Genomic DNA, 27,947 nt, shown 5'->3' on the forward strand with positions numbered 1-27,947 from the left:
TAAAATGAGTGGAGAGAGAGTCGTGTACCCGTGCAGGGAGTAGCCTGAGACAGGACAAGGACAATCCGGCCTGGGAGAGATACAGGTAGATGGCAGACACGGGGGGCTGAGACGTGGAGGCAGAAGCTCGTGACGCTCCCGTTGATGTTCACGGCATGGGAGGCCGGCTCACCTGCGGAGAGTGAGTGTAGTGAGTGTGGAGCGGAAGGTGCTGGGTGTTTCAGGAGGAGAGGGAAGCCAGCGAGGGACTGAGTGGACTGCTGGGCAGCACAAAAGATCCACTGACATTAGTGGGCGTGAATTTACAGTGAAACCAGGCATTGCATCGTGACTGTTTTTCTCCAGTTTCTACCAGTACAGTTAACTGCATGGAGATAAGCCAGAAAAGGCGGAAAGTTGGATTTAGCCAGGGTTAAATCTGGGGTTTTGCCAGATGAATGCAATAGTTTAAGGGGAAATTGGTTGAGGATGCATGGGAGGATAGAGAGGACAGAGAGGAGGTGGTAGAAATAGTAACTCGTATATCCTGGTGGAGGAGACAGATGGGTGGGACTAGACAGATGGGTGGGACTAGACAGATGGGTGGGACTAGACAGATGGGTGGGAATAGACAGATGGGTGGGAATAGACAGATGGGTGGGACTAGACAGATGGGTGGGAATAGACAGATGGGTGGGAATAGACAGATGGGTGGGAACAGACAGATGGGTGGGACTAGACAGACGGGTGGGAATAGACAGATGGGTGGGAATAGCACAAGAGAATAAACAACCTACAGATGACTGGTTAGACGGGGTCATTTGGAACTGAGGATGTGGGTTATTATTACACAGTTATTTATAATGACAAGGCCAAGGGCATGCCTAAGGCAGGAGTGGTAGAGATGGAGTTGGGGAGGAAGTCATCGGGGAAGAGAAGGTCAAAGAAATGAGAGGCTGGGGTATTGGAAAGGTCCTCCATACAGGACTGAAGTCACTATGAACTAAAGCAGGTGTTGGAGCCAATGAAAGCAAGACAGAAGCCCGGTAATCTTGAGGGCTGACGAGGGTGAGCTCAGTAAGTGACAGCTACAAGAGATGTCTTCAGTGACACAGTGTGAAGAGGAGCAAGGAGGCCACCACCCACCCCGGGGCCACAGGTCCAAAGGGAACGGGAGAGAAACCAGCCCCCACTCCAGAGGGCTGCAGGGAAGGCCTCTCAGGGAGAAGCCCCGATAAGCATCCAGTGGGAAAGTTTCAGAGGCCTGGAGGCGATCAGAGGTTTGCTGATGATGTGCCCAGAGGGTGCAGTGGAGGGATTTTAGGAGTCAGAGAGGGGTGGAGTGGGGTCAGAAAAGGGACGTTCAGAGCCCCGTGGCAATGAGAATTCCTGAGTCCAGTGGTGACTGGTGAGAACAAGTGGACTGAATGGACTGCTGGGCAGCACAAAATATCCACTGACATTAGCGGGCAGGAATTTACAGTGAAACCAGGCATTGCACTGTGGCTGTTTTCCTCCAGTTTCTGCCAGTACAGTTAACTGCATGGAGATCAGCCAGAAAAGGCAGAAAGAGGTTGGAGGGCATGATGAGATCCGTCCTATGCTCCCAAGGCAGGCGGGGGTGGCACCACACCTCTGCTGCCCTGCAACGACGGAAAGGAAAAGGTGTCCTGTCTCTCGTGCTCACCACATCCCCATCACGGGGCATTTCCCGAGCGTGCCTCACGCACAGCCCAGTGGAAAACCGCCAGACCACACACCACAGAGAGACAGGTTCTGCGTCAGGCACAGCGTGGCAGAACGGGAAAGGCGCAGTGTGAAAGCCCGGGGGACCCGAGTTCAAACCCTGCCTCCGTCTGCCACAAGGTCAACCTCAAGCAAGTTACCTAACCTCTCGCGGCTCCTGCGACTGTTCTCTCCTGTGTAAAATGAGAGCACAAATGTTTACCTTGTATATGAAGCACAAAAGCACTCCATAAATGCTCAGTTCTGATTCGCAGTGTTTGTAGTGCAGAAACAAGGAAAGGCAACACCTATGGGGCATCTCCTGTGCACTTTACCCATTTCACGAATAGGAAGCGTGAAGCTCAAAGAAGTCACATGATTTGTTCAACGTCTCATTGTCACTAACTAGTAGAAGCAGCACTGATACCTAGAACGTCTCCTTCCATATCCAGTGTGCCTTCCGCCACATCACATGGACTGGTACGTAGCAGGGGCTCCATAAATATTTGTTTGAAAAATAGACGAAGAGACAAGAATGGGTCTTTGAACATCAGGCCTGGTTTTGTGCACAAGCTCAAGCAACCAAGCATGCAGTGTGGTTTCAGGGATGCCCGAAATATCAGGTTCTCAGGCTTGGCCTGAAATTCCCTTATTAGAAATGCTTGCTTGTCTCCTCCTCCCAATTGTTCAAGTCTTTGAACTGCTACATAACAAGGCCTTTTCAGCCATCCATGCCTGTGTTAATGAGTTTTCCTGGGTCTGTTACTATAAACCAGTTTTTATTGTTAAATAAAACTTGCCCAGTGGGAGTCGGGGGAACCCTAAATAATTTACCTATTTCACAGCCTTATTTTCTGCCTACTTTACACACGTCACAATTTTAGGTGTGAATCCAGTTTCAGTATGTAGTCCCAAAGACTAAAAATAAAACTGTTCCTTTCTCATCAGTATTTGTAAAAATAATAATAATAATAAACAGGTAGATTGACAATTCTCAATCTTTACCATAATATACTTGACTAGCACAAAAAAATGAGGTAAAATTCCCTCTTGTAAGCCAAATTATTCAAAGTGGTCCTGTAAAATTTCATTTAAAATGGACAAGAGTTAGGAGGTGATCAGTATTAGAGCTAGCTTGAATATACTGCATTGTCATCAGTTTGCAGTAAGCTATGTTCAAATTGATGGGGATTAATATTTTGAAATATCCAGGGTCTAATGTATTTATTCTATTTTATTTTGAGACAAAGTCTCCCTCTGCCGCCCAGGCTGGAGTGCAATGGCGCAATCTCGGCTCACTGCAACCTCTGACTCCTGGGTTCAAGCGATTCTCTTGCCTCAGCCTCCCAAGTAGCTGGGATTACAGGCACGTGCCACCATGCCTGGCTAATTTTTGTATTTTTAGTAGAGACGGGGTTTCACCATGTTGGCCAGGCTGGTCACAAACTCCTGACCTCACGTGATCTGCCCGCCTTGGCCTCCCAAAGTGCTGGGATTCTAGATGTAAGCCACCGCGCCTGGCCTATTTTTAAAATGAAAGTTTAGTTATGTATGATTTGCTGAACATTACTGAATAATGTCTACAGAACCAGAAAACTGTGCTGGGGGAGGAAACCCACAAATGAGATTTTCCCTGCACCGTAGCAATGACCCCGCATCCTAGGGTAAGCCAGGAAACAAGTTGCGTCAATTCCGCATTTTTCTAATTCAGTTTTTATATTTTCCTCCGTGCAGTTTGTCATAAATGCACAGCAGCGAAGGGGAAGAACACAATGTGGTGTGGCTCCCACAGCCCCGAAGGACAGTGCCCTTTCCATGGAGGGCACGTGGGGGTCAGTGGCTGGCCAGCCTAATAACAAGTGGCAACAGGACTGGAGTTCCACCTCCACTGGAGTTCCAGCATCTCAGTAATGACCTTGACATTGAATCAGAGCCTTCGAGAATACATGAGGTGACACTGTATTTGAGGGGGGCCTTGATTTTCTTTCCCAGGTGTCTCCTCTGGGCTGCGGTCACCCGCCGGTCACCTGCCTGTCCGCCCTGGGCTTGCATTTTAGGTTCACTTCACAGCGTGTACCTGGGACTTTGCCACCTCCTGAAAGAGCCTTCCTTTGGTTTTGCAGATCTGCCATGTTCATTTTATCCTCATTTCTGTTTCCTATTGGGACACTTCTTAGTCTTTCCACGCTCCTAAACCTTTGATACCTCATCTTCTGGCTCCTGTTCTACATCTCTCTGCTTTTCAAGGTGTGGCCCCTGGACCAGCAGCGCTAGCATCTCCTGGGGATTGCTATGGATGCAAATTCTTGAGCCCCATTTCGGACCTACTGACTCATATGCATGATGCTGGAGTTTAGGCAGCACTGCTGTCCAGCACTGTCCTTCACTGGGAGCTGGAGTCGGGCACTAGGAGAAGCTGTATTCCTACAAAACCCACAATGGAACTGCAGCTTTCAAAGTTTTTCATGGCTATAGCCCTTTGGAGAATCTGATTCCGTATTTGCTGGGATTGCACTGTATGCTGGCTGACAGTCACTGGAAAAATGAGGGAAAACACAAGAGGACCACAGACACTCCTGCTGCACTCACCAGCAATTTCTCTTTTCCATTCAATACGGGGGAACAAAGGGCTTCTCTATTTGCATAATGTTGAATAATTCTGAGACTCATAATGCCTGATTTCTCCAAGCCCAGTCCCTGGCTTATCTACAACTCACTGATGTCTAGAACTCGTTCCCAGCCTTGATCTCCACTCCCAGAGATGCCCTTTGGAGAAGGGTGAGGAGGGAAACAGAGGAATCCCCTTCTTCACAGAAACTCAAGCTGGTTTCTCTCCCTGCTGCCCCTTGCCCACCTTCTGACCTGAGGGAGGCCTCACCCACCCAGGGCTTGAGGGGAGGCCACAGCCCCTCCCAGGAGTGCACTTCACCTACCGCGCTGGTCTGCACAGACTCATCCTCCGGTTTGGCTTTTATATCCACGACCCCATCAGCGTGGCGGAAAGAGCAGTCGGCAAGGACGTCGTACAAGGATAGCTTCTGGGCCTTCAAGCCATATTTCTGCAGCCACGTCTTAGAGTCCCAGGTGTCTTCTGGATCCGATGCAATCTCAGCAGAGGTTGTTTCTGACTCTGTAGAATCACAGCTCGTCAGCCACGCGTCCGGCATGAGCCATTCATCTTACATCCCCAACTTAATATTGACCAACTTGGAACGTGTTCTTTATTGGACCACAAAGCCCATGTTTCATTTCAGAAAACAGCTTTCCAAAAGCAGGACTGGCAAAGAATTATTAGGCTTTTAATGGCAAAAACGCAATTACTTTTGCAACAACCTAATAATTCAAAAGACTGCAAAGCAGGGTTATTTTTTATTTCACTTCCTCCCCTCCCTAAGTTGACTGGCCCCACGCCTGGGCGGAGGTGACCAGTAGACCAAGGCTGTGTGTCAGGAGCCATGTATGTGTAAGGATGGAGTCAGAAGCTCTGGCTTCAAGTCCTGGCTCCATCACCTACGAGCTTGGGCAAGTTGCTCAAACTTGGGGGAGTCACTCCACCTGACCTCTCTTAGCTCAGGCAGGATTCTTCACCTGCAGCTGGAGGATAGTATTTGCTTGGTCTTCCTAGGTAAACTGCAGCCATCAAGTGAGAAAAGTTATATGAAGTCAGGCGCGGTGGCTCACACCTGTAATCCCAGAACTTTGGGAGGCCAAGGCAGGTGGATTACCTGAGCTCAGGAGTTTGAAACCACCTGGCCAACAAGGCGAAACCGCATCTCTACTAAAAATACAAAAATTAGCCGGGTGTGGTGGCACGTGTCTGTAATCCCAGCTACTTGGGAGGCTGAGGCAGGAGAATTGCTTCAACCCGGGAGGCAGAGGTTGTGGTGAGCCGAGATTGTACCACTGCACTCCAGCCTGGGCAACAGAGCAAGATTCCATCAAAAAAGATAGAAAGAAAGAAAGAGAGAGAGAGAAGAAAGGAAGAAAGGAAGAAGGAAGGAAGGAGAGAGAAAGAAAGAGAAAGAAAGAAAGAAAGAAAGAAAGAAAGAAAGAAAGAAAGAAAGAAAGAAAGAAAGAAAGAAAGAAAAGAAAAGAAAAGAAAGAAAGAAGGGAGGGAGGAAGGAGAGAGAGAAGAAAGAATAGAAAGAAAGAGAAGGAAGGGAGGAAGGAAGGAAGGAAGGAAGGAAGGAAGGAAGGAAGGAAGGAAGGAAGGAAGGAAGGAAGGAAGGAAGGGGCATGTGAATGTGCTTTGTAACGTGGTGGAAACAGAAGCGATGAGGTGGAGGTGATCAGCCCACAAAGGCTAGCAGGCCGCCTCCCATGAAGCTCCCTTGTCACCTTGGTGAGTGTGTCCTGACTCACAGCCTGGCATTCCACCCTGCAGGCTCAGAGACCTCATGTGCCGTATCTAGGACAACTCACCTTAGCTCCACAGGGTCAAGTATAACCCAGAATGCCAACTGCCTAAACATCTCCAGCCTCAGGCACATTCCTGTGGTGCTTTCCAGGGGTAATCCACACTCTAACTGGGAAGACGTGTCATGTTACCTGAGCAGGACAAGCCAGCATATCACACAAGCAGAAAACTATTTTTCTAGATTACTCAAAACTTGGAACAGCACCTAAGGGAGAATGAGTTACTCAGGGGTGGACACAAAGGAGGGGTGAGGAACTGTGAAGCTGGGAGGAGGCACTGGTGTCTGGAGCTGGCTGCGCACGTCTCCCATCTCCATGCTCGGCGATGGCCACTTGGTAGATGAAAGAGACCGCGGTGGGAGTATTTGCGGAATCTGGAAGTCACACACGCCACACATCGGGGTTTTTTTCATTCCCGGGAGTGGGTTGTTAAACACCTGCACACCACTGGAAGGCAGGCAGAAAGGACCTGGAGGCTTTGGCCCCACTGGGACTGTGGGAGCCCTAGGAAGACGCGAAGGGGTTCTGGGCAGGGCAATGTTTTTTTCCAACAGTGCTATCACGTAGGAGGTCCACCAGTGCTACAGAGTTTTGTTTAACTCCGCTTCCATTAATGGCTGTCAGCCTTTCACACTGGCATCCCCTGAGGAGCTTTAAAAGAAATACTGATGCCTGAGTCCCACCCATTAGATTCAGTTTTAACTGGTTTGGGAGTGTGGCCTGGACACTGGGATTTTTTGAAGCTCCCCAGGCAACTGTATTGTGCAGCCAAGCTTTGCCACTGGCTTAAGGTGGAAAGGACTTCTCAGTTACGACTTGGCAACCCCATCAGCTGATGCTTCCATCAGACACAGACGCAAGTGAAGTCCTAGCAATTAAAAAGTAGCACTCACTGTTAGGGAAACAAAAATATGACCCAGACTTTCCTATTACTATATTTAATGGGATATATAATTAGAATAAGATTGGAAGACATAAATCATGTTAGAGCCAATTCCTTCTGTACAATATGTAAAGGACACATGAATGCTTCATGAGACCCATGTCCTTGAATTTTAATAGAACGCCATTGAAAGAATTCACTCGGAAACCCACGAGTGGGGAACTTCTCAAAGAAGCTTGTTTTGGATTTTGAACTTGAAGCCAACCTGGCATCAGAAGCCCCTCAGAGCTGCACCCCCGAAACCAGGAACTGGCTTCTCCATGAATCATAAAGCATCTTTTCACCCTTCTCCGGGAGCTCAAGCCAGAGGCTTCTCAGAGCTTCGAGTCCCTGGGGTTCGCCTGCACACTCTCCCCCACCACACAGAGGCAGCAAAAAGAGGACGCCGCCGTTTCTGTCAGGGAGATCAGCCTCCTTGGAGAAACCCTTGGGGCGACATTTTCCTCAATTTTTATTAATTATATTCCCATTCACTGTGTTTTTGCTTAGGAAGACCTTTCCTTTTCTCCTCTCCCTTTTTTTTCTGATCAATAGGTGTAGTAGGAAATTAAATCTTCATTCAATTATTTCCATAAAAACGCACACCTTATTATATCCCTCTGCTCTGTTTTGGGCAGCCTTCTTTTAAAAAAGATAAGAGCCCTCTGTCCAGTATAAATTCAAGCTTACCATAGAACTTCCTAAAAACACATTCGAACCAATCCTAGCAAGGGTTTTGAAAGAGGCAGACACTAACTTCTGACTCCAACTTCACCATGGACCAGACGGTGCAGTCCTGAGGGCAGGATTCAGGCTCCCAATTACCATCTGAAAAGGGGGTTCAGGCAAGCCTCCAGAGCAACCTGAACTTTCACAGAGGAAAGAAGGGTGACCAAGCAATCGAAACCAAAGAGCCCAGGCACTCTGAAGCTAAAGAAAGGAGGAAGGAAGGAAGGAAGGAAGGAAGGAAGGAAGGAAGGAAGGAAGGAAGGAAAGAAGGAAAGAAGGAAAGAAGGAAAGAAGGAAAGAAGGAAAGAAGGAAAGAAGGAAAGAAGGAAAGAAAGAAAGGAAAGAAAGGAAAGAAAGGAAGGAAGGAAGGAAGGAAGGAAGGAAGGAAGGAAGGAAGGAAGGAAGAAAGAAAGAAAGAAAGAAAGAAAGAAAGAAAGAAAGAAAGAAAGAAAGAAAGAAAGAAAGAAAGAAAGAAAGAAAGAAATCTTTTAACTTCCAGTGCTAATTACACCAATTAGTGGCTGAGTCTCATTTTCCTGGGAGGGGCAGGGAAGGGCGTCATCCATTCATTAGCGTCACTTACTAAGGGGTCCTTCCCATTCCCCAGCAGTCATCTTAATTACAAATGTTACATGAATTCTCACCGAGAGAGAATTCATTTATTCTAGAGGTACGAGCTCACAGCTAATCCTGATTACATGGCTTTCCTATTCCACAGGACAGATTGCTAAAGATGTTCTTTCTGTTATGAGAAGGGAGCACATCTATGCCACAGGATTAACCAGCCCTGTCCTCCCCATCCTACTTGTCAATCTCAGAACATTTTTCAGTGAAAAAGACCTACTGGGAAAATGCTTTTGAAAATCATCCCTGCTATAGCCAGGGCCACACACACAAAGATAAATTGGGCACAGTTTTCCTAGCCCACTCCTCTCCCTGTCCCTCATCCAACTGCCCTCCAGGTTCAGCTCCAGAGGGGCTCACAGCCATCAGGATTTCTCACCACCATAACTCCCTTCTCCCATCCTCCTCCACTAAATGTTACTTGCCTGGCACCTCATGCCTGCCATGCTAGCCCCACATGCCTTTCAGGAGGGCTGTCAGCAAATGAATAAACCAGAACTCTAGATCAAGTCTGACGTTTCCAAGAGTGGGTCCCACAGAAACTGCTTCCACTGCATGTCAGTGGCTTCTACTCAGGAAGAGGGTTCCTTAAACAAAAAGTTTGGGGAGCTTGAAAAGAAGGTTTCAAGGGGTTCTTGATCACAGGACTTCTCTAAGACTTTCTTAGGGGAATGGGCAGTGGGGCTTACCACAAGCAAGATTCCCAAAGCTGTTTAGCCCCAGAGTCTTTCTGCATAGAACGTTTTAGAGGGCTTGTATTTAACAGGCCACAACCCCTGTGATCACAGGTGCCATGAGACAATGAACAAACTCTTGGCCGCCACATGGGGAGTGGCACAGGAAAAGAATGCTGTGAATTAGCTGAAAAGGAAGGCAGAAGGAAAGAAGGGAGGAAGAGAAAGAAAGCAGGGAGGTGAAGAAGGAAGGAAGGAAGGAAGGAAGGAAGGGAGGGAGGGAGGGAGGGAGGGAGGGAGGGAGATGTTTGGTACAACATGGAACAGTTGAGATTAGGATTGATGGATTGATGGAGTTAGGGAAATTTAGACTGAGTGACCTGAAATTCACATGTGAAGTGGCGAGGATGAGGGAGGGAGGGAGGGAGGGAGGCAGGAAAGAAGGGAAAGATAGAAGGGAGGGACGGAGGGGAGGGAGGACAGAAAAAGGGAAGGAAGGAAGGGAGAGGAGAAAAGGAAGGAAACCAGAATTGAGGACAGCTGGGAAAGGAGGGAGAAAGGTAGCAACTGTCAGGAAAAGAAATCTGGTCCTGCCTGCTGGTGAGATGAGTGAGGTTTCAGCCCTGTGAGCCGGTTAAGCACGGAGCAGCTGCAAGGGCTGTGAGTTCTCTGAAAGTAAGATGAAGCCCATCCCAGTCTGAGATCCAGGAGCCAGGTGGCGACAGTGTGGTGTGAGAGAGCAGCTCATCTCTGAGCAATCAAGCCCTTTGTCCGCTGCAGTTGTTAACTAAACCTGCTGTTAACCTACACTTGCTAAAGTACCATGCAATAAGCATATCTGCCTGGCACTGCAGGGGAGCCAAGAAATGGGGAGGAGGGGATGAAGGAGATGGAGGATGGTAACCCTCCAACATTCTACCAAACTGATTCACTGTGGAGATCAGGTAAATGTTCTCTGGAGCACCCCCACGGGCTACACACAAGAACTGAGGGTCAAATAAAACCTCTGTTATAAAGAAGGGCTCCATGGCGTGCCCAACTGGAAAAATGATTCCAACCCATAGTGTTCTCAATTCCTATAATCCTCAGGAGGTAGAGGTGGGAGAGAGAGAAAAGAAATAAAAAAACAAGGAGGCAAAAAAGAAGCAGATATAAAAACAAAGAACATCAAACACCAATAACAGAAAGAACACGGAAGAGGAGCTAATGCCCCCTAAAGACATGGTTCAACATTTCCCTCACTTTCTCTTCTGCCTTATGATTCTGAAAGAAGGAATCTTAAAAAGAATTATTTTAGATGTAAGGTGTGAATGATACAGCTGCAGGAAGAATTTTTAAACTACAGCACCTGCAGCTGGCTACAGAGAAATAAGGAGCCATTAATTTAGCGACAAGCCTGCATGAAGACTGAGAAGAAACCACTAAAGGGACTATAGACTGCAAGAGAAGAATTATAAAAGCCACATCTTACTGTGTCTACATCTAACTAGCATTTAAAACAAATTGAAAGTAGTTGAGGATCGGTGAGGTAGGCATCAGACTGTACCTTAGGCTATTACTTCTTTAAAAATAGCTGTGGCATCGCAAGATAAACACAGACTGATTCAAGATGTTTGGTACAACATGGAACAATTGAGATTAGGAAGTGAGACAGGATTGATGGAGTTAGGGAAATTTAGACTGAGTGACCTGAAATTCACATGTTAAGTGGCGAGGATGAGAACCCTAAAACAGAGTGTGAATGCTGGAATGAAACCAAGATGGAAAGCTGAATCTGCTTCCTTTAGAAAATTAAAATACTTGTCACCTTTTTGATCTTGCATCACTGTTGCTGAGGTTTTAAAAAAAAATCTTTAGTCAGCATATTTATTTCATATGTTCTTTCAAAAACTTTTTGAGATATAATTCACATATCATAAAATTCGACAGCAAGGTGGCTATAGTTAATAGCGATAAATTATATTCTTGAAATTATATTCTTGAAAAATCCAAAGGGAACTATTAAGTGCTCTCACCACAAAAATGTTTACTATGTGAGGTAATCTAATTTTTAATTAGCTAGACTTAACAAAATTTCACAATGTACATATACTTCAAAACATCATGTTGTACATGATAAATAGATACAATGTTAACTGCCAAATTAAAAAAAAATAAAGGATTGGTGTTAATTATTCTTTAAACACTTGAAAGAAGTCACCAGTGAAGACATCTGGTCCTGGCTTCTCTTTGTGCAGACTTTTTAAAAAAATTACTAACTCAGTTGCTTATGACAGATCTATGCAGAATTTCCATTTCTTCTTGAGTCAGTTTTGGTAGTTTGTGTCTTTCTAGGAATTTGTCCATTTCATTTAGGTTATCTTATTCATCAACATACAATTGTTCATAGTGTTCATAGTAGTCTCTTATAATCACTTTTATTTCCAAAAGGCTGGTACTCATACCCCTTCTTTCCCATTCCTGATTTTAGTAATATGGGTATCTCTCTCTCTCTCTCTCTCCCTCTCTCTCTCTCTCCCCTTTCTCGGTTTGTCTAGGTAAGGATTTGTCAGCTTTGTTGATCTTCTAAAGCAACCAACATTTAATGTTTTAATTTTATTGTTTTTCTATTTTTCATTTTATTTATAGCTTCTCAAATTTTTTAATTATTTCTTTCCTTCTGTTTGTTTCACTTTAGTTTACCCTTCTAATTTCTTAAGGCAGAGGTTTGGATAACTGATTTGAGATCTTTCTTGTTTTTTGAGGTAAGTGTTTTCAGCTAAGCACTGCTTTAGTTGCATCCCATAGGTTTTGGAATGTCAAACTTTTTGTTTTCATTCACTTCAAAGTATTTTTAAATTTCCTGTTTGATATATTTCACCCTCTGGTTATTTAGAAGTATGTTGTTAGTATTCACATATTTGTCAATATTCAAAATGTCCTACTCTTATTTATTTTAATTTCATCCACTGTAGTCAGAAAGATACTTTGTTTGATTACAATCCTTTTAAACTTACTGCAACTTGTTTTGTGGCCTCACATATGGCCTATTCTAGAGAATGTACACTTAAGAATATGTATTCTACCGCTGTTTCATATAATCTTCTATAGATGTCTATTAAATTTAGTTGGTTTGAAGTGTTGTTTAGTCTTTTATTTCCTAGTCAATTTTCTGCCCAATTGTTTCATCCCATATTGAAAGTGGGATAATGAAATCTTCATCTACTATCATCAAACTATAGAAGACCTTTCAATTCTGTCAGTTTTTCCTTCTTATATTTTGGTAAACTGTTGTTACGTGCACATGGTTATGTATTTATAATTGTTACATCTTCCTGGTAAATAACTGACACTTTTATCATTACCAAATGTCCTTTGTCTCTAATAAGAATTTCTGTCTTAAAGACTCTTTTGTCTGAAATTAGTATAACTATTCAGCTTTCTTTTTGTTACTTATTTGTATGGTATGTCTTTTTCCATTCTTTACATTCATCCTATTTCTGTCATTCAATCTAAAATGTGTCTCTTGTAGAGAGCATATAGTTGGATCATGGGGATTTTTGTGTGTGTGTGTTTTGTTTTGTTTTGTTTTCACTCATTTGCCATTCAATTAAAGTGTTTAATCCATTGACTTTTTGCTTCTTTTTTTTTTTTTTTTTTTTTGAGACAGTTATGCACTCACTATCTTGTCCAGACTGGAGTGCAGTAGCTATTTATAGGTGCAATCATGGTGCACTGCAGCTTCAAACTCCTGGCCTCAAGCAATCCTCCAAACTCAGCCTCTCAAGTAGCTAGGACTACAGGTGTGTGCCACTGTGCCCAGCTAATCCATTTACACTTCATATAATAAATGATGTGGTAACATTAATGTCTGCCATTTTGTTATTTGTTTTCTACATGTCATATCTTTTTCATTCTTCTATTCCTCTATTACTACCTTATTTTGTGTTAAGCGGATATTTTCTAGTATTCAATTTTAAGTTATTTGGAATTTCTTTTACTATTTCTTAGTGGCTGCCATGGAGATTTTAATCAAAATCTTATCACTCAGATTAATCAACTTAATTTCAATAATATACAAAACATTAAATCTATATAACTCTACTGCCTCCTCCGTCCATTGTGTTGTTATTCTCATATAAAGTACACCTTTATACACGTGTGTTTATCAGAACAGATTAAAATTTTTGCTTTATAAAGTTGTCTTTTGAATCAGATAGGAGAAAAAACAGTTACACACACAAAAATATTTTTATACTATAATTTCTGTTTACCCACGTAGGTATCTCTATTGGTGCCCTTTATTTCTTCCTGTGGATTCAAGTTATTCTCCAATAGTCTTTCATTTTATCCTGAAGGATTTCCTTTAGTATTTCTTTAGGGCAGGTTTGCTGAAAGTAAATTCTCTTGTTTTTTGTTTATATTAATTTTCCTTTTTTTTTTTTTTTTTTTTGAGACAGAGTCTCACTCTGTCACCCACCCTGGAGTGCAGTGGCACGATCTCAGCTCACTGTAACCTTTGCCTCCTGGGTTCAAGTGATTCTCCTGCCTCAGCCTCCTGAGTAGCTGGACTTTATGGTATGCCATTGGTCTCTAAGACTCTGTTAGGTTTTTTTCATTCTTAATCCTTTAATTCTTCAGACTGGGTAACCTCAGTTGAGCTATCTAAAAGTTCATTGGTTTGTTCTTCTGCTTGCTCAAATCTGGTGGTGAACCCCTCTAGTCAGTTCCTCATTTCAATACTTTGTACTCCAGAACTTTTTTCAACTCCAGAATTTCTACTTGCTTCTTAAAAAAAATTTTTCTCTCATTATTGATATCTCTATTTGGTAAGACATTGTTCTTATACTCCCTATGTTCTTTAGACATAGTTTCCTTTAGTTCTTTGACATATTTAAAATCGCTTATTTACTATCTTTATCTAGTAAGGTCAATGTCTGGGCCTCCTCCTGGACATGGACAGTTTCCTCATGGACAGTTCCCATGGATTGCCGTTTTTCCTTTGTATGGTCCATACTTTGTTTCTTTGCATGCCTCGTTTTTGTTGTTGTTGACGACTGGACATTTTAAATAATAAGACTCAGCAACTCTGGAAATCAGATTCTCCCACCTGCCCAGAGTTTGTTGTGATTCTGTTGCTTTATGACTCCTGAATTCTGTAAAATCTGCATTCTTTGTCATTTGTAGCCACTGGAGTCTCTGCTCAGTTAACTCAGTGGTCAGCTAATGATTGAACAGAGATTTCCTTACATCTTTTGGACTCTTCCTTGCTGAGGAGCTGTGTGTGCATCAGGCCACACTTTCCACGCTGCAGCAGTGAACAACTCTCCCTCAGCCTTCACTTCTTGCTTGCGCACAACCTCGAGCTCAGCCCACGATGAGAGCTGAGGGCCCTCCTGAGTCTTTTTTTGAACATACGCATAGCCTGGGCGTGCCCACAGCCCTGTGCATGTGTCTGCCTGGGCTATGCATGATAGATTCCCAGTAATACCCCAGAGCTTTGGAAAGACCAATGGACATCCCATTCCCCAGTTTTTCATCTTAAGTGTTTTGGTTTACCTCTTGTTCATCCTGACGGTTATCTACAACCTCAGTCAGCCACAAAGTTAATCAATCACTTCTCATTGTTTTTGACAACTGTCCCCAGAGAAAAGGCTTTTCCCACGGAGGAAGAACTGAGTGAAGTCAAATAAAGAAAGCTTTGTAAGTGAGGTCTTCCAGAGAGCCCGTGGACAGGTCAAATAATGAGAATTATTCTGGAAATGAAGCTTTGAAGGAACTCCAACCCCATCCTGCCCCCTCCAGTGGCTGTGAGCCTGCGGTTTCCACTGTGATCACAAACTGTTGGTTTTCGAGGTTAGTGAGAAGCTGGAGCTGGAGAATGTGAATAGGACTAGCTAAAATGCCACCAACTCACTGTTCTTACTGAGATTCAATTTTTTTTTTTTTTTTAAAAACACTCCTCAGATTGCTGCACACCTTGGGTTAATTTCTAGAGTTATGAAAAAAGTTGATTCTGATAAGGTCCTTGTGCCTTCTATGAAGGAGAAGTTTTGAAGGTCCTTAACTCTGCCATTTTTTGGCCAGGTATTTTGTGTTTCCATAATTAGGGGCCCAAATACACTAAATATAATTACTCAATAGGTTTGTTGTACTTTACCACAGTCATTTTTTTTTTTTCTTTTGAGACTGAGTCTCGCTCTGTTGCCCAGGCTGGAGTGCAGTGGCACAATCTCAGCTCACTGCAAGCTCCACCTCCTGGGTTCAAGCGATTCTCCTGCCTCAGCCTCTCAAGTAGCTGGGACTACAGGCGCCCGCCACCACGCCCAGCTAATTTTTGTATTTTTAGTAGACACAGGGTTTCACAAGGTTGGCCAGAATGGTCTCGATCTCTTGACCTCGTGATCTGCCCACCTTGGCCTCCCAAAGTTCTGGGATTACAGGTGTAATCCACTGGCGCCCAGTCCTCTACAGTCATTTTTTAACAACATGATTTTTAATGTTGACATTTCACCATACCTGTATCGCATTCCAATATTTTTCCCAAGTTAAATGCATAGCATCTACAAAATTCTAACCAACCAATTCTCCCAAATTTGAGGAGAAAATTTTGAGAAATTAATCTTGAATCATGGGAGAATCACATGGTATTTTTCTGCAAATGTTTTGCCACATGTGCTTTTGGTCTGGAAAATACAAAGCTCAGTGCCCACTGGAAAATGCATTATTTGAGTAAACACAGTCTTGGTCCTTTCTAGCATTCTCACTTGTTGCTTATTAATCAACCTTGTCAAAGTTCACTTGACTACACGGAGAGCTTTACAGATATAAAGGCATTCTGAAGAAAATGTGAGTTCTAGGAAGAAATATTATTTTATCCTTTGCCTTGCCTGAAGTGTGAACACTTTGACAAGTGTGCCATTTGCTTCTGGTTGCATAAGAAACCAGCTGCGCCCTGCCCCAGATCTCTTCTGCAGCCTTCTTTGAGCAAAAAGGGAAGACACCCTTGAGAAGATAAACATGTACAAGTACTCTGTAAATTAGCTTGTTCTGCTCTCAAATTGCAAGTCATCCTGTTGGCAAAATAGTCTTCATCTAGTACACTTATTAAACATCTAGCATTGGTGCAGAACAGAAAACTCAGATGATATTTCACCTCTGTGGATATCAGAGTCCAAAGAACTTGGGGTTAAAGATTCAGAAACATGGGGTTCCTGCTTGATACGCCTTTATTTATCTTTATACCAAGAATGTTCACTTCACCCCAATAGTGTATCTGAATTCTCCACCTACATAGTCAATTGCCTCCTCTGTTTCTCTACCAGGCTCTCAAGGATGCTTCAGTCTCAACAGGTTCAAACAAAATGTGTCATCCCTCACCCCCACCTGGTTCTCCTCCAGCATTCTCTCAGCATAGTGGACGACAGCGTATCCATCTAGGAGCTTACTTTTGACACCTCCATTTCCCCCACCCCCAAGTCCTATTGATACGAAGTGCTGGGAAGGGAAGAGCTGGTCCCTTTAAATGATAATGGAAGTGGGGAAGGAAAGTGCTGGGTACAGGAAGGGTGTGGACCCTGGCTAAGGCTCCACCCCCAAGGACCTAGGTGAGGACATGTGTTTCTGTTTTCCTGCCCAAATGTCGCCTTTCCCAAGACCACCCTGGCCTGTCACGCCCTCATTCTGTGCAGAGACAGAAGCAGCTGGACATTGAGACGAGCACATCAGAGGAGGAACACACAGGCGGCTGGACGTCGGGAGGAATGCACTGGCATGCCAGCAGGCCACTGACCAGCAGAATGACGCAGAGTTTGGCTGGGGCAGTCAGAGGAGAGCCCGGGCTGCCAAGCAGCCTGACTCCAGGGGAAAACCATCACCCTTCTGGCTCCCCCATCTGCTGACATGCTTCCACTCAATAAAACCACTCATTCTCAAGCCCACGTTTGATACGACTCTTCCAGTACACCAAAGCAAGAATCCAGGATACCGAAAGCCTCTGTCCTTGAGACAAGGTAGAGGGTCAAACTGAGCTGGTAAACACAAGCAAGAGCATCCTGTAACACACGCCCACTGGGGCTGCAGGACCTGTAAACGTTCACCCCCAGACACTGCTGTGGGGTTGGCACCCCATAGCCTGCCCGTCTGAATGCCCCCCTAGAGGTTTGAGCAGCGGGGCACTGAAGAAGCAAGCCACTCTCCCATCACACATCCTGCAAGGAGGACAAGGGAACTTTTCCTGTTTCACTGTCAGTTCAACAACCAAACTCTCCCTCATACCTGCCCATTTATCACCTTCACAGGCTCCTCCTGCTCGTGTTCAGGATTGCCACCATCACTGTACTAACATCTTTATTCTCTTCCCTCATCCTGTTTGTCCCCTTGTCTCCAACTTGTTTCCCACCCAGTAGCCAAAGTGATTTTTTTTTTCTAAATGTAAATCCGATCTTAGCATTCTCCTGCTTACAATCCCCTAGCGGCTGGCCATTGGTATGAAATTGAGGGTGAACCCCTGTACCGCGGCCTCCAGAGCCAGCACAACTGGGTCCCTGCCTCCCTCTCCAGACTCACCACTGGACACTGCACTCCAGCCACACTCCTCTTTCCAGTTCTTCTAAAGTGCTGTTCTCCTTTCTGCTTCGGGGCCTTTGCATACGCTGTTCTTCTTCCTGGCAAGTACTCCCCGCTCTCTCCCATCCTTTCACCTCATTCACTTACCTCTTCAACCCTCAGATATCAGCTCCAAAGTTACTTCCTCAGGAAACCTTTCCTTGACCCTGGGAATAGCTCAGAAGCTCCCACTTTTCCTCAATCGTAAATACCCCATTTGTGTTCATCTGATTTTCTACCTTCACGGAGCAAGAGACGGTTCATGTAGGTCCTGCTTTATGAGGGCCCATTCCATGTCTCTTATTTACCATTATGTAATCACCTACCACAGTGCTACACAGAGAAAGCACTAAATAAACGAAAGAATAGACAAGTGGATTAACCTTTGCTGAAGCCCTCATTACATCCTACCTATGGGGCAGCACAGGTCTAGGTGTTTTACATGTGTTTTCTCATTTAACTTTCATAACAGTCCATGCAGTAGGTATTATCATTATCATCTACATTTTGCAAATAAGGAAACTGAGGCACAGATAATAAGTGTCTCGCCCAGCATCACACAGCAGGAGTGGACAGAGCCAGGTTTAATATCTTTCTGGGTGGGTGCGGTGGCTCACGCCTGTAATCTCAGCACTTTGGGAGGCCGAGGCGAGTGGATCACGAGGTCAAGAGATCGAGACCATCCTGGCCAACATGGTGAAACCCCGTCTCTACTGAAAATACAAAAATTAGCCGGGCATGGTGGTGTGCACCTGTAGTCCCAGCTACTCAGGAGGCTGAGGCAGGAGAATCACCTGTACCTGGGAGGCGGAGGTTGCGGTGAGCTGAGGTCGCACCACTGCACTGCAGCCTGGTGACAGCGATATTCCGTCTCAAAAAAAAAAATCTTCCTAACTCTGAGCCTGCGTACTTCATCACCACCCAGGATTACAAAGACATCCTGCTGATTATTTAATACAATTGCTAATGAAAATAAGCACCATCCCCCTCTCCATTTGTTCAAAATATATGTGCTCTAAACTCCTGTAGACCTACTATAGGTTACAACAGCCTGCAGAGCCTGAATGAACCTTTAGCCATTTCCTTGTCTTTGAAACTGAATCTGGTATTTTGAAACAAGCATTTGGAGTCCAATTTTGAGTCTCAGATGGTAATCTTTTGGACTGTCTCTGTTCATGACTGAAGCATGACTACACAATGTGATTAGACTAATGATCTCTACTGGGTCACAAAATGGCTGTGAAGGTGATTCCAAATGAGGAGTCCCTGAAATGCTTTGAGAGGCAGCATCATTAAAGAAGGGTCAAGCTTCCCAAACTTTGGACAAATTCTATTGATTGATTCATTGAATCATTGATTCATTTTGAGACACAGTCTCGCTCTGTCACCCAGGCTGGAATGCCGTGGGGTGATCACCACTCACTGCCACCTCGACTCCCCACTTCTCGACTCAAGCGATTCTCCTACCTCAGCCTCCTAGGTAGTTGGGACTACAGGTCTGGACTGAAGTGATCTGCCCACTTCAGCCTCCCAAAGTGCTGGGATTACAGGTGTGAGCCACCACGCTCAGCCTGGACAAATTCTTTAACGTTTTGTGAGAAAAGCCATCTTCGTGTTTGAGGGTCATGCCTAGAACAGGCACACTGAGACACACACACACATACACACAGACACACACAGAATGCCCAGGTGTGTCCCACCCACGTCTCTGAACAGCTCAGTGCCGGAGGAGTGACTCTCCTTCTCTCTTTTTTCACTTTACCGAGAGTTGTATTGAGCTACAATTGACATATAGTATCTCATATGCCTTCAAAGTGTACACATTGGTAAGTTTCCACATACGTATGGTTAGATGTATGTTTATCACCTTGCTGTTTGTTTTCTATCAGCCCTATCTGTTCTTTGTTCTTTTTTTTTTTTCCGACAGGATTTGGTTTGTGTATTTTTAATTCCATTTTATTTCCTTTGTCAGCTTGTCTTGTTATTTCAGTGGTTATCTTAGGTTTATAGTATATATCTTCAACTTCTCGTAGCCTAACTTCAAGTAATATGACATCACTTCATGTATAATATGTGCCAATGATAAATTATTTCAGCTTGCGTACGTCTGAAAACGTCTTTATTTTGTCTTTGTTTTTGAAAGATATTTTTCTTTGTATAGAATTCTAGGCTGAATGTTTCCGGTACTGAAAGAAAAAATGCTGCTCTGCTGTCTTTTCATTTGAGTGAGAAATCTGCTGTCATCCTTGTCTGTGTGGCTTTGTGCATATCGTTTTTGTCGTCGTTCTGGCTGCTTTTAAGATTTCCTCTGTATTACTGATTTTAAGCAAACCAATTAAGATGTCTCTGGGTGTAGTTTTCCATATTTTCTTGTGTTTAGCATTCACTGAACTTCTTGGATCTCTGGATTTGTAGTTTTCATCAAATTTGGAAACTTGTCAACACATTTCTTTAAATATTTTTCTGTTCCCTGCCCCTTCTACTTCCTCCCCTCAGGAATCCCATCTAATGTATATTTGGCCACTTGAAATTGTCCCACAGTTCACAGATGCTCTTTTGGGTTTTTCAAAATTCTTTTTTTCCTATGTCTGTCTCATTTTGGAGAGTTTCTATTGCTGTCTTCAAGTCCACTCATCTCTTTTCCTGCAATATCTAATCTGCCCTTGATTCCATTTAGTAAGCTTTTCATCTAATATATTTTCTTCTCTTGTTTTCATCTCTAAGAGTTCAGTATGTGTCTTTTTAAAATATTTTCCTTGTCTAGACTTAGCTTTTGAACATATGGAATACAGTTATAACTCTGAGTGATTCTTCTGCCAATTCTAACGTCTGTGTTAGTTCTCAGTCAGTTTTGATTGATTGATTTTTCTACTTATTACAGGTCACATTTTTCTGCTTCTTTTCACGCCTTGTAATCTTTGATTAGATGCCAGTCATTGTGAGTTTGACCTTGTTGGGTACTGGATGCTTTTGTTCTTATACATTTTCTTGAGCTTTGTTCAGAGATGCAGCTATGTTACCTAGAAATAGTTTGTTCTTTTCATGTCTTGCTTTAATGATTTCTTAGGAGGGCCCAGAGCAGTGCTTGATTTAAAGCTAATTATTCCCCATGACTGAGGCAAGACCTTTCCAAGCAGTCTCCCCAGGGACTCATGAATTCTAAAGCTTTCAGGCTGATGAGGACACGCACTGTTCTTGGTCTTATGTGAATTCCAAGCCCCGTTTCTTCTAATTCTTTCCAACGGTCCTTTCCCCAGACTCAGATACTCTTCTCACATGCATGAGCTGATCAGTATTCAAATGAATTCTTGAGGGGAACCCTTTGCCGATTTCTGGATTTCTCTCTCTGTGCATCTGTCTCCTCTCTGGTACTTTGTCCCGTGAATTGTAGCTGCCTTGGTCCCTCCAGACCCTCAGCTCTGTCTCCCAAACTCCGGATGTTTTCTGGGCTCCGCTTGGGTTCCTCCTCTGTGCACCAGGGCCTGGAACTCTCTCAAGCCAGGAAGCGAGGGAAACCTAGAGCTCACCTTTTTTTTTGCCCTGTATGTCAGAAATCACTGCCCTTCATTATTAGTGTTCAGAGTCCTACAAACCATTGATTCATATATTTTTCTCAGATTTTTTTTTTCCAGGGAACTCTCATGTCCTGCTCTTGGTAATAAAAAGAGGTTTAAAAAAAAAAAAAACTATCAGTGGCCTTACCTTCTTCTCACCTTCTTTTCATCCCAGGCACCAGACTCATGAGACATTTCTCCCAGCAACTGCCCTCCTGGTCCTATGGATCTGTATGTGCCAGGTGACCTAGAACCAGTGTGCAGAACGGCAGCTGGCTGGATCTCCTCCGATACGCCCCTTCCCTCTCCCGCTGGCCACCTTCTCTCCTGGGGTCTGCAGTCCCTGAGCAGTCAGCTTAGGGGAACAGTTGCTGCCTTCCTAGGAGGCTGTCCAAGCCAGTCTTGCACTGAGCCAGCTTTTGCCTCAGTAACTCTGGGCTGCGGTGGGAACGAGAGCAGGTCAGACACATGGTATAGACTCTGGGGCCAGATTGAAGTTGCGAAAGCTGAGATGGCTAGCCAATGATGAACGGTCCTGGCCAAACTTTCCTTTTTAAATAGAGATGGTACATTCAAAGAATTCTTTGAAAATTTCTGCTTAGAGTTATTTTGGGTTTTAGTTTGTGTGTGTGTGTGTGTGTGTGTGTGTATTAGATTGAAACAAAGGGAACTGATACATCATTGTCCAATATCTGAGGCTTATAACTCATCTGTTTCCTTTAGGAATAACCTCCAAGACCTTCTCTTAACTCTTAAGACTAACTAAACCAAACTTAAATACGCCTCGTATTAGTCAGCTTGGGCTGCCGTCACAAAACCCCAGAGGCTGGGGGGCTTAAAGGCCAGACATTTATTTTCTCTCTGTTTGAGGGTGGAGGTCCAGGATGAAGGTGCCAGCAGCACTGTTTCTGATGAGGCTGTTCTTCCTGGTTAGGAGATGGCCACCTTCTCTGTGCTGTCCATGACCTTTCCTCCGTGTGCTTGTGGGGAGAAGGCTCGCTGGAGTCTCTCCCTCTTCTTACAAAGACACCAGTCCTATCAGATTAGGGCCCTCCTTTTATGACCTCATTTGACCTTAATTACTGTTTTGTTGTTTGTTTGTTTGTTTTGAGACAGAGTCTTGCTCTGTTGCCCAGACTGGAGCGTAATGGGGCAATCTCTGCTCACTGCAGCCTCCACCTCCTGAGTTCAAGCGATTCTTGTGCCTCAGCCTCCCAAGTGGCTGGATTAAAGGCATGTGCCACTACACCTGGCTAATTTTTGTATTTTTGGTAGAGATGGGGTTTTGCCATGTTGACCAGGCTGGTCTTGAACTGCTGACCTCAGGTGATCCACCCTCCTTGGCCTCCCAAAGTGCTGGGATTACAGGAGTGAGCCACTGTACCTGGTCCTTTAATTACCTTTTTAACGACCTTATCTCCAAATACAGTCACATGGTGGGGGCTTCACTGTATGAATTTGGTGGGGCACAATTCAGTCCACACACTCCCCCAAACAAATGCCTTAGCAGCAGGCTCCCCATTCTCTTTGCCGGGCAAAGGTGCTGGGTTTTGCCTGGGCCCCCTGCTTGGTGTTCATTTTCTTCATCTGCAGGATGACAGGGGACCATCTGGGTTTTCCAGTGGGTGTCACTACACGTGAGCAGCTCCTCCAGACAAGCCTATTAGGCCCCTCTCAGGAACCCCCAGGGAGCCAACCCTAGCAATGTAACCGCGGCAGCCAGTGCCCTAGGCCCAAGTCAGGACACCCAGTCACAGGAAAAGGCCACAGTCGCCAGGAATTTATCAAGTCACACAGAGCAGGCTTGCCCACGCCTCAACCTCTCTCTCCCTCTACACAAGTCCCCGTCCCCATTTCTCCTCTAACTGCATCCCTTTCCCGGCCGGCCTGACCTTCCTGCTCTCTGCCCACTGCACCTCTGTAACCCAGGAGGCACTGCAGCCTGGCAGTGGTTCTAAAATTAGCTACACACTAGGATCACCTGGGGAGCTTTCAAAAGTCCCAGTGTCATCCCATAGGGATTAAATCAGGATGATTTAATCAGACACCCTGATTACATGGCTGATGGGAGGGAGGCAGACATCAGTACTTTTACTGGTGGACCAGGTTTCGAATCTAGGCTCCATCACTCGTTAGCTGTGTAGCTTTGGGCAAGTTACTGAAGCCAAAATGGAGATAATAGTAGCAGTAGCACCTGTCTCTTAAGATTGTGGCAAATATGAAATGAGTTAAAACGCATAGGTAGCCTTAAACAGTGCCTGAGATGTAAGGTATGTGCGTCTACCAGGTGTGCCCCAAAGGAAACCAGCACCTTACAGAGGAAAGGCCAGGCAGGAGAATCTGTATACCAACTCCCCCAAGTGTGAAAGGGCAAAGAATGAGTTGACATCAAGCTCCTGCTTGGTGTGGAGCATGCGTCGTTGCATTTCATCTGCACAGGGGTTCCTCAGCATCAAGATTATGATAGCGGTTGTGTAGAAGAATACGGCTGAAAGAGACAAACTCAGGTGGGTCTAGTGATGGAGCTGGGATTTATAACTGGGTCTTTCTCACCCCTAAACTCACGCCCTTTGTTATGAAAAATGCTTTGCTTTATGAGAAAGAAAAGGGAGAAAATCCTTTGTGTGGTCTCAATGTCATTCACTAGTAAAAATGCAATGAGTTTGTTTGTATGGTGCAGTTGTGGGGCTGGAACACATTAAACACCAAGAAGAGTTTTCATTTACTCAGAATCGGGTAGGTGCTAATTAAATCATGGAAACTAATATTAAGATGAATATAGCTCCACTGCTAGCATTGTTTGTAAAAGTTTAACTAGGCAGGAATGTTTCTGTTCTGCATTTTGGGTTTAAAATCAGACTATGTTTGCTGGCTATGTGACCATGGCCAACGACTTAACCCCTCTGTGACTCAGTTTCCTCACCTGTCAATTGGAGAGAATAAGAAACTCCCCCATAGAGTTATGAGGCTTAAATGAGCTAAATATAAGCCCACCCCTCAGGGCAGCAGCTGACACACAGTATGTGCCCACACAATGGTCATATGTCTGTTACTACCGTTCAGGGAATGCAAATCAGTCTTCCAAACTCCAAAATTTCAAGTGGCTATTCCAACTTAGATGAAAGAGTGCTAAGTGAATACCAGAAATGCAACTGGATTTTAATAATTTCTTTTTAATATTAATAACTCAAACCCCTATTCACACTACTCCTTCCAAGTAAACATTCCACACATTTTCCCCGGCCTGTGCCCCCTTCTGCCTCGAGGTCCTGGACCCTGCTCAAAGAAAACTGATTCAGGCCTTCCCGTAGGCATCTGAAAGTGAGTCAGATGGTTGCCTGCACAGACACAGACAGCTTGGACGGGATTTTGTCTGCATGTAAGGGTCAAGGTTAGCCGAGCCGATCACTGAGCTCTCCTCCTGCTCCTCCTTGCTGGAAGAGCACAGGCAACTTGACAGTCTCCCTTGCCCAGCCTTCAGCCAGGCTCCTCTGAACGCTCTTCTCAGCGAGGCCTCAACCTTTGCACTTCTATGCTCATCTCTGCATCGCCCGATTTCAGCAAAAAGCCTCAGTCAGTGTAGCCAGAGTGCCCCACTCTCAGTATCTGATCGCTTGGCTATCCGATCAGCGTCTTCCTTCCCACCGCCCCCGGTGGCATCTGATCACACTGGCCTCTCTCCTGCAGGAATCCTGTCAAGCTGTTTAGCCAGAAGCCCCCGTGCCCTAACATCTCCTCTTAACGACTTCCCATCCACCGGCGCCCCCCGCTCCTTCGCTATGAATCCCCACCTGCCCCTGTTGTACTCAGAATTGAGCCCAGTTTTACACGGAGGTCTGGTTTCCCTCAGTATACAAGAGCTTGTCAAGAACCTGCTTTGTTGTTGTGTTGTTGTTTTTGAGACAGAGTCTCCATTGCTAGGCTGGAGTGCAGTGGCACGATCTCGGCTCACTGTGATCTCTGCCTCCCGGGTTCCCGCCATTCTCCTGCCTCAGCCTCCCGAGGAGCTGGGACTACAGGCACCCGCCACCACGCCCGGCTAATTTTTTGTATTTTTAGTAGAGACAGGGTTTCACCGTGTTAGCCAGGACGGTCTCGATCTCCTGACCTCGTGATCTGCCCACCTCGGCCTCCCAAAGTGCTGGGATTACAGGCGTGAGCCACCGCGCCCGGCCCAAGAATCTGTTTTTACCACTTTACCATCCAGCTCTGGGTCTTGACAATCTCCACATATGCACACATGTGGGCGCGTGGGCACACACAAGCGTGCGTGTCCATGCATGTGCGCGTATGGCCCTCTCCCCACCCCTCACGCCACACAGCTCTGGCTGCTCTCCTCAGCAGCTCCTCACAGCTGGGCTCTGGAGCTCCCCTGGTCAGGACCAGGAAGCAGCCCCTGGTCCCCAGCTAGTAACGTTTATGAATCTTTTACACCAGTGACCAGAAATAGCACCAACCGCAGTCCACAGCAGCCACGTTGGGCCTGGGAGGCTCGGCCACCAGCCTCTGGATCTGGGCCAGGGTGCTGCAGGCTTCCTCCATCTCTCGCCAAACGAGAAACACGTCCTCTCTGATGCCGGCTCCTGAAAGGGAAGACACAGCGTGAGCGGCCGGCTGAGACAGGCCCGGGGAGGCGGCAGCCCGCCTAGCAGGCCTGACACATTGCAGCCAAGTTTCTGGAACATTTCTGAACATCAAATTCTGCTTCCCCCACTAATCTCTTTCTGAGAATCAGAACTGAAATCCCCAAGGAAGTGATATCATCTCAAGAAATCATAAATGCAGACTTCAGGATGCAATCAATCCTTCTAAAGTAAATGTTTGTAGCAGCCGGAATATTTACAATGAATTATTGATAATACCCAAATAAGAGAGGAATAAAAACATTCCAAAGCACCTCAGGCAAGCCAGGATCACCGCTGCGAGGAAGGGAAATGCAATGGCATGTTGTGAAAGCAACAACCCCCAATCCTTTCGCCATGTAGCCCAGGTGTCCTGCTTCTTTGAAACCACAAGTGTAATATTTCCCCTAATATGATAATGATGGCCTGGTCTCCTTTTCTGGGCCTCTGCTGTCTCAGTTAAGGGTTAGGTTTGACTGTATAACACTTTTTTAAAAATGAAGTGGCATCATTCATTTAGATGTTTATGTCTTCCAATCAATCGAAGTCCATGCTGAGGAGAGTGGTTTAGGGCTGGGATGGAGGCTCTGCCCTCATCGAGATCCAGGCTCTAACAGATGAGTGGTTTCCAGAGGTGGGGGCAGGTGGGGCGGGGGAAAGGGATGTGCACTCTGGGGTACGCCGTGCAGAGGTGTACAATGAGGGGTCCTGTCCTGCTGCCTTAACTGTATCAAGGTCAAGGTCCCGGCCGTGCTGTGGTGCTATGTCACTAAGGGGGACAGCAGGTAAAGATAGATGGGCAGGCCAGGCATGGTGGCTTACGCCTGTAATCCTGTAAAACTTTGGGAGGCCAAGGCGGGCAGACCACTGGAGGTTAGGAGTTTGAGAGCAGGCTGGCCAAAATGGTGAAACCCCGTCTCTACTAAAAACACAAAAATTAGCTGGGTGTGGTGGCCTGTGCCTGTAATCCCAGCTACTCAGGAGGCTGAGGCAGGAGAATCACTTGAACCTGGGAGGTGGAGGTTGCAGTGAGCCGAGATCGCACCACTGCACTCCAGCCTGGGTGACAGAGTGAGACTCCATCTCCAAAAAAAAAGAATAGATGGGCATCTCCCTGTATCACTTATTACCACTGCACGTGAATCTACAATTATCTCGAAATAAAAAGGTTAATTTTTAAAATCTTGAAAACAGATCCACACTCTTTCTGTGTATGCTCCTCGGTCACTCAGCACATCCTTCTGTCTTCAGCCACCTTATGATTCAACACGGTGTCCTTAGTGCCAAGCAGCACGTCCTGAGCAGCAGGGCCGCTGGGAGGACAGACGCACACCCCCTGACGGAGTCAGTTCCTTCGAGACGCCCTGCCCAGAAGGCCCACCCCACAGTTTCATTACTTAGCCGCTGCCAGAGTGGCATCATGCGGCCCCGTCTGGCAGCAAGAGAAACTGAGAAATGCTTTTAGGTGGGGTACACTGCAGCCCTAAGTAAAATCGGGGCTACAGCCTAAGGAGCAAGGGAGGGTATCCGGGTGGCAACTTGGCTGAGGCGTGTTCTGCCGCCAAATGCACCCAGAAGCCCCTTCCTCCCACTTCCCAAGTCTGCATGATAATTCGCCGATGCCCAATATCCCACGACCACGGACGACAGACCACCCTCCACTGCACAGAGCACCCCGGGAGCCCAATATCCCACAATATCCCACAATATCCCACAATATCCCACAATATCCCACAACCACGGACGACAGACCACCCTCCACTGCTCAGAGCACCCCGGGAGATTCATCCACCCAGGGCCCAAGGACTGATCCTAAGCCATCAAGGCAGACTAGGGCAGACCAGAGTGGATGTTTCCGAATTTTAAAATATAGTCAAGAAGGGTAGGGCAGAAAAAAGGGACATCAAAGTTCTAGCCTCTTGAAGTGGGCCAAATCAAGTGAGAGAGTATTAGTAGCTGTGTTCCTAAAGGGGCAAGTGACAAGCCCTGACAGAGACGGACGGCTACCGCTGCCCTGCGGCCATCAATAGCCCAGGGAGTGAAATGCGATGTGTCCTGAGCTCCATGTCGAAACTCCAAAAATAACACAGACTGCTGCCAAATGCAAACCTTAAGC

The 27,947-nt window shown here is 45.6% G+C and overlaps 1 protein-coding gene across 1 annotated transcript in view; it reads right to left on the bottom strand.

Moving 5' to 3' along the window:
* Positions 1-27,947, bottom strand: part of VWA3B (von Willebrand factor A domain containing 3B) — a 238,457-nt gene that overhangs the window by 128,979 nt on the left and 81,531 nt on the right. The window contains exons 8-9 of the mRNA XM_025353936.1: positions 25,667-25,792; positions 4,638-4,834 (exon numbers count right to left, since the gene is read on the bottom strand). Coding sequence (XP_025209721.1) covers positions 4,638-4,834; positions 25,667-25,792 — 323 coding nt within the window. The remainder of the gene's footprint in view (positions 1-4,637; positions 4,835-25,666; positions 25,793-27,947) is intronic.

This window comes from Theropithecus gelada, chromosome 13, assembly GCF_003255815.1.
Source record: "Theropithecus gelada isolate Dixy chromosome 13, Tgel_1.0, whole genome shotgun sequence".
Classification (NCBI taxonomy): Eukaryota; Metazoa; Chordata; class Mammalia; order Primates; family Cercopithecidae; genus Theropithecus; species Theropithecus gelada.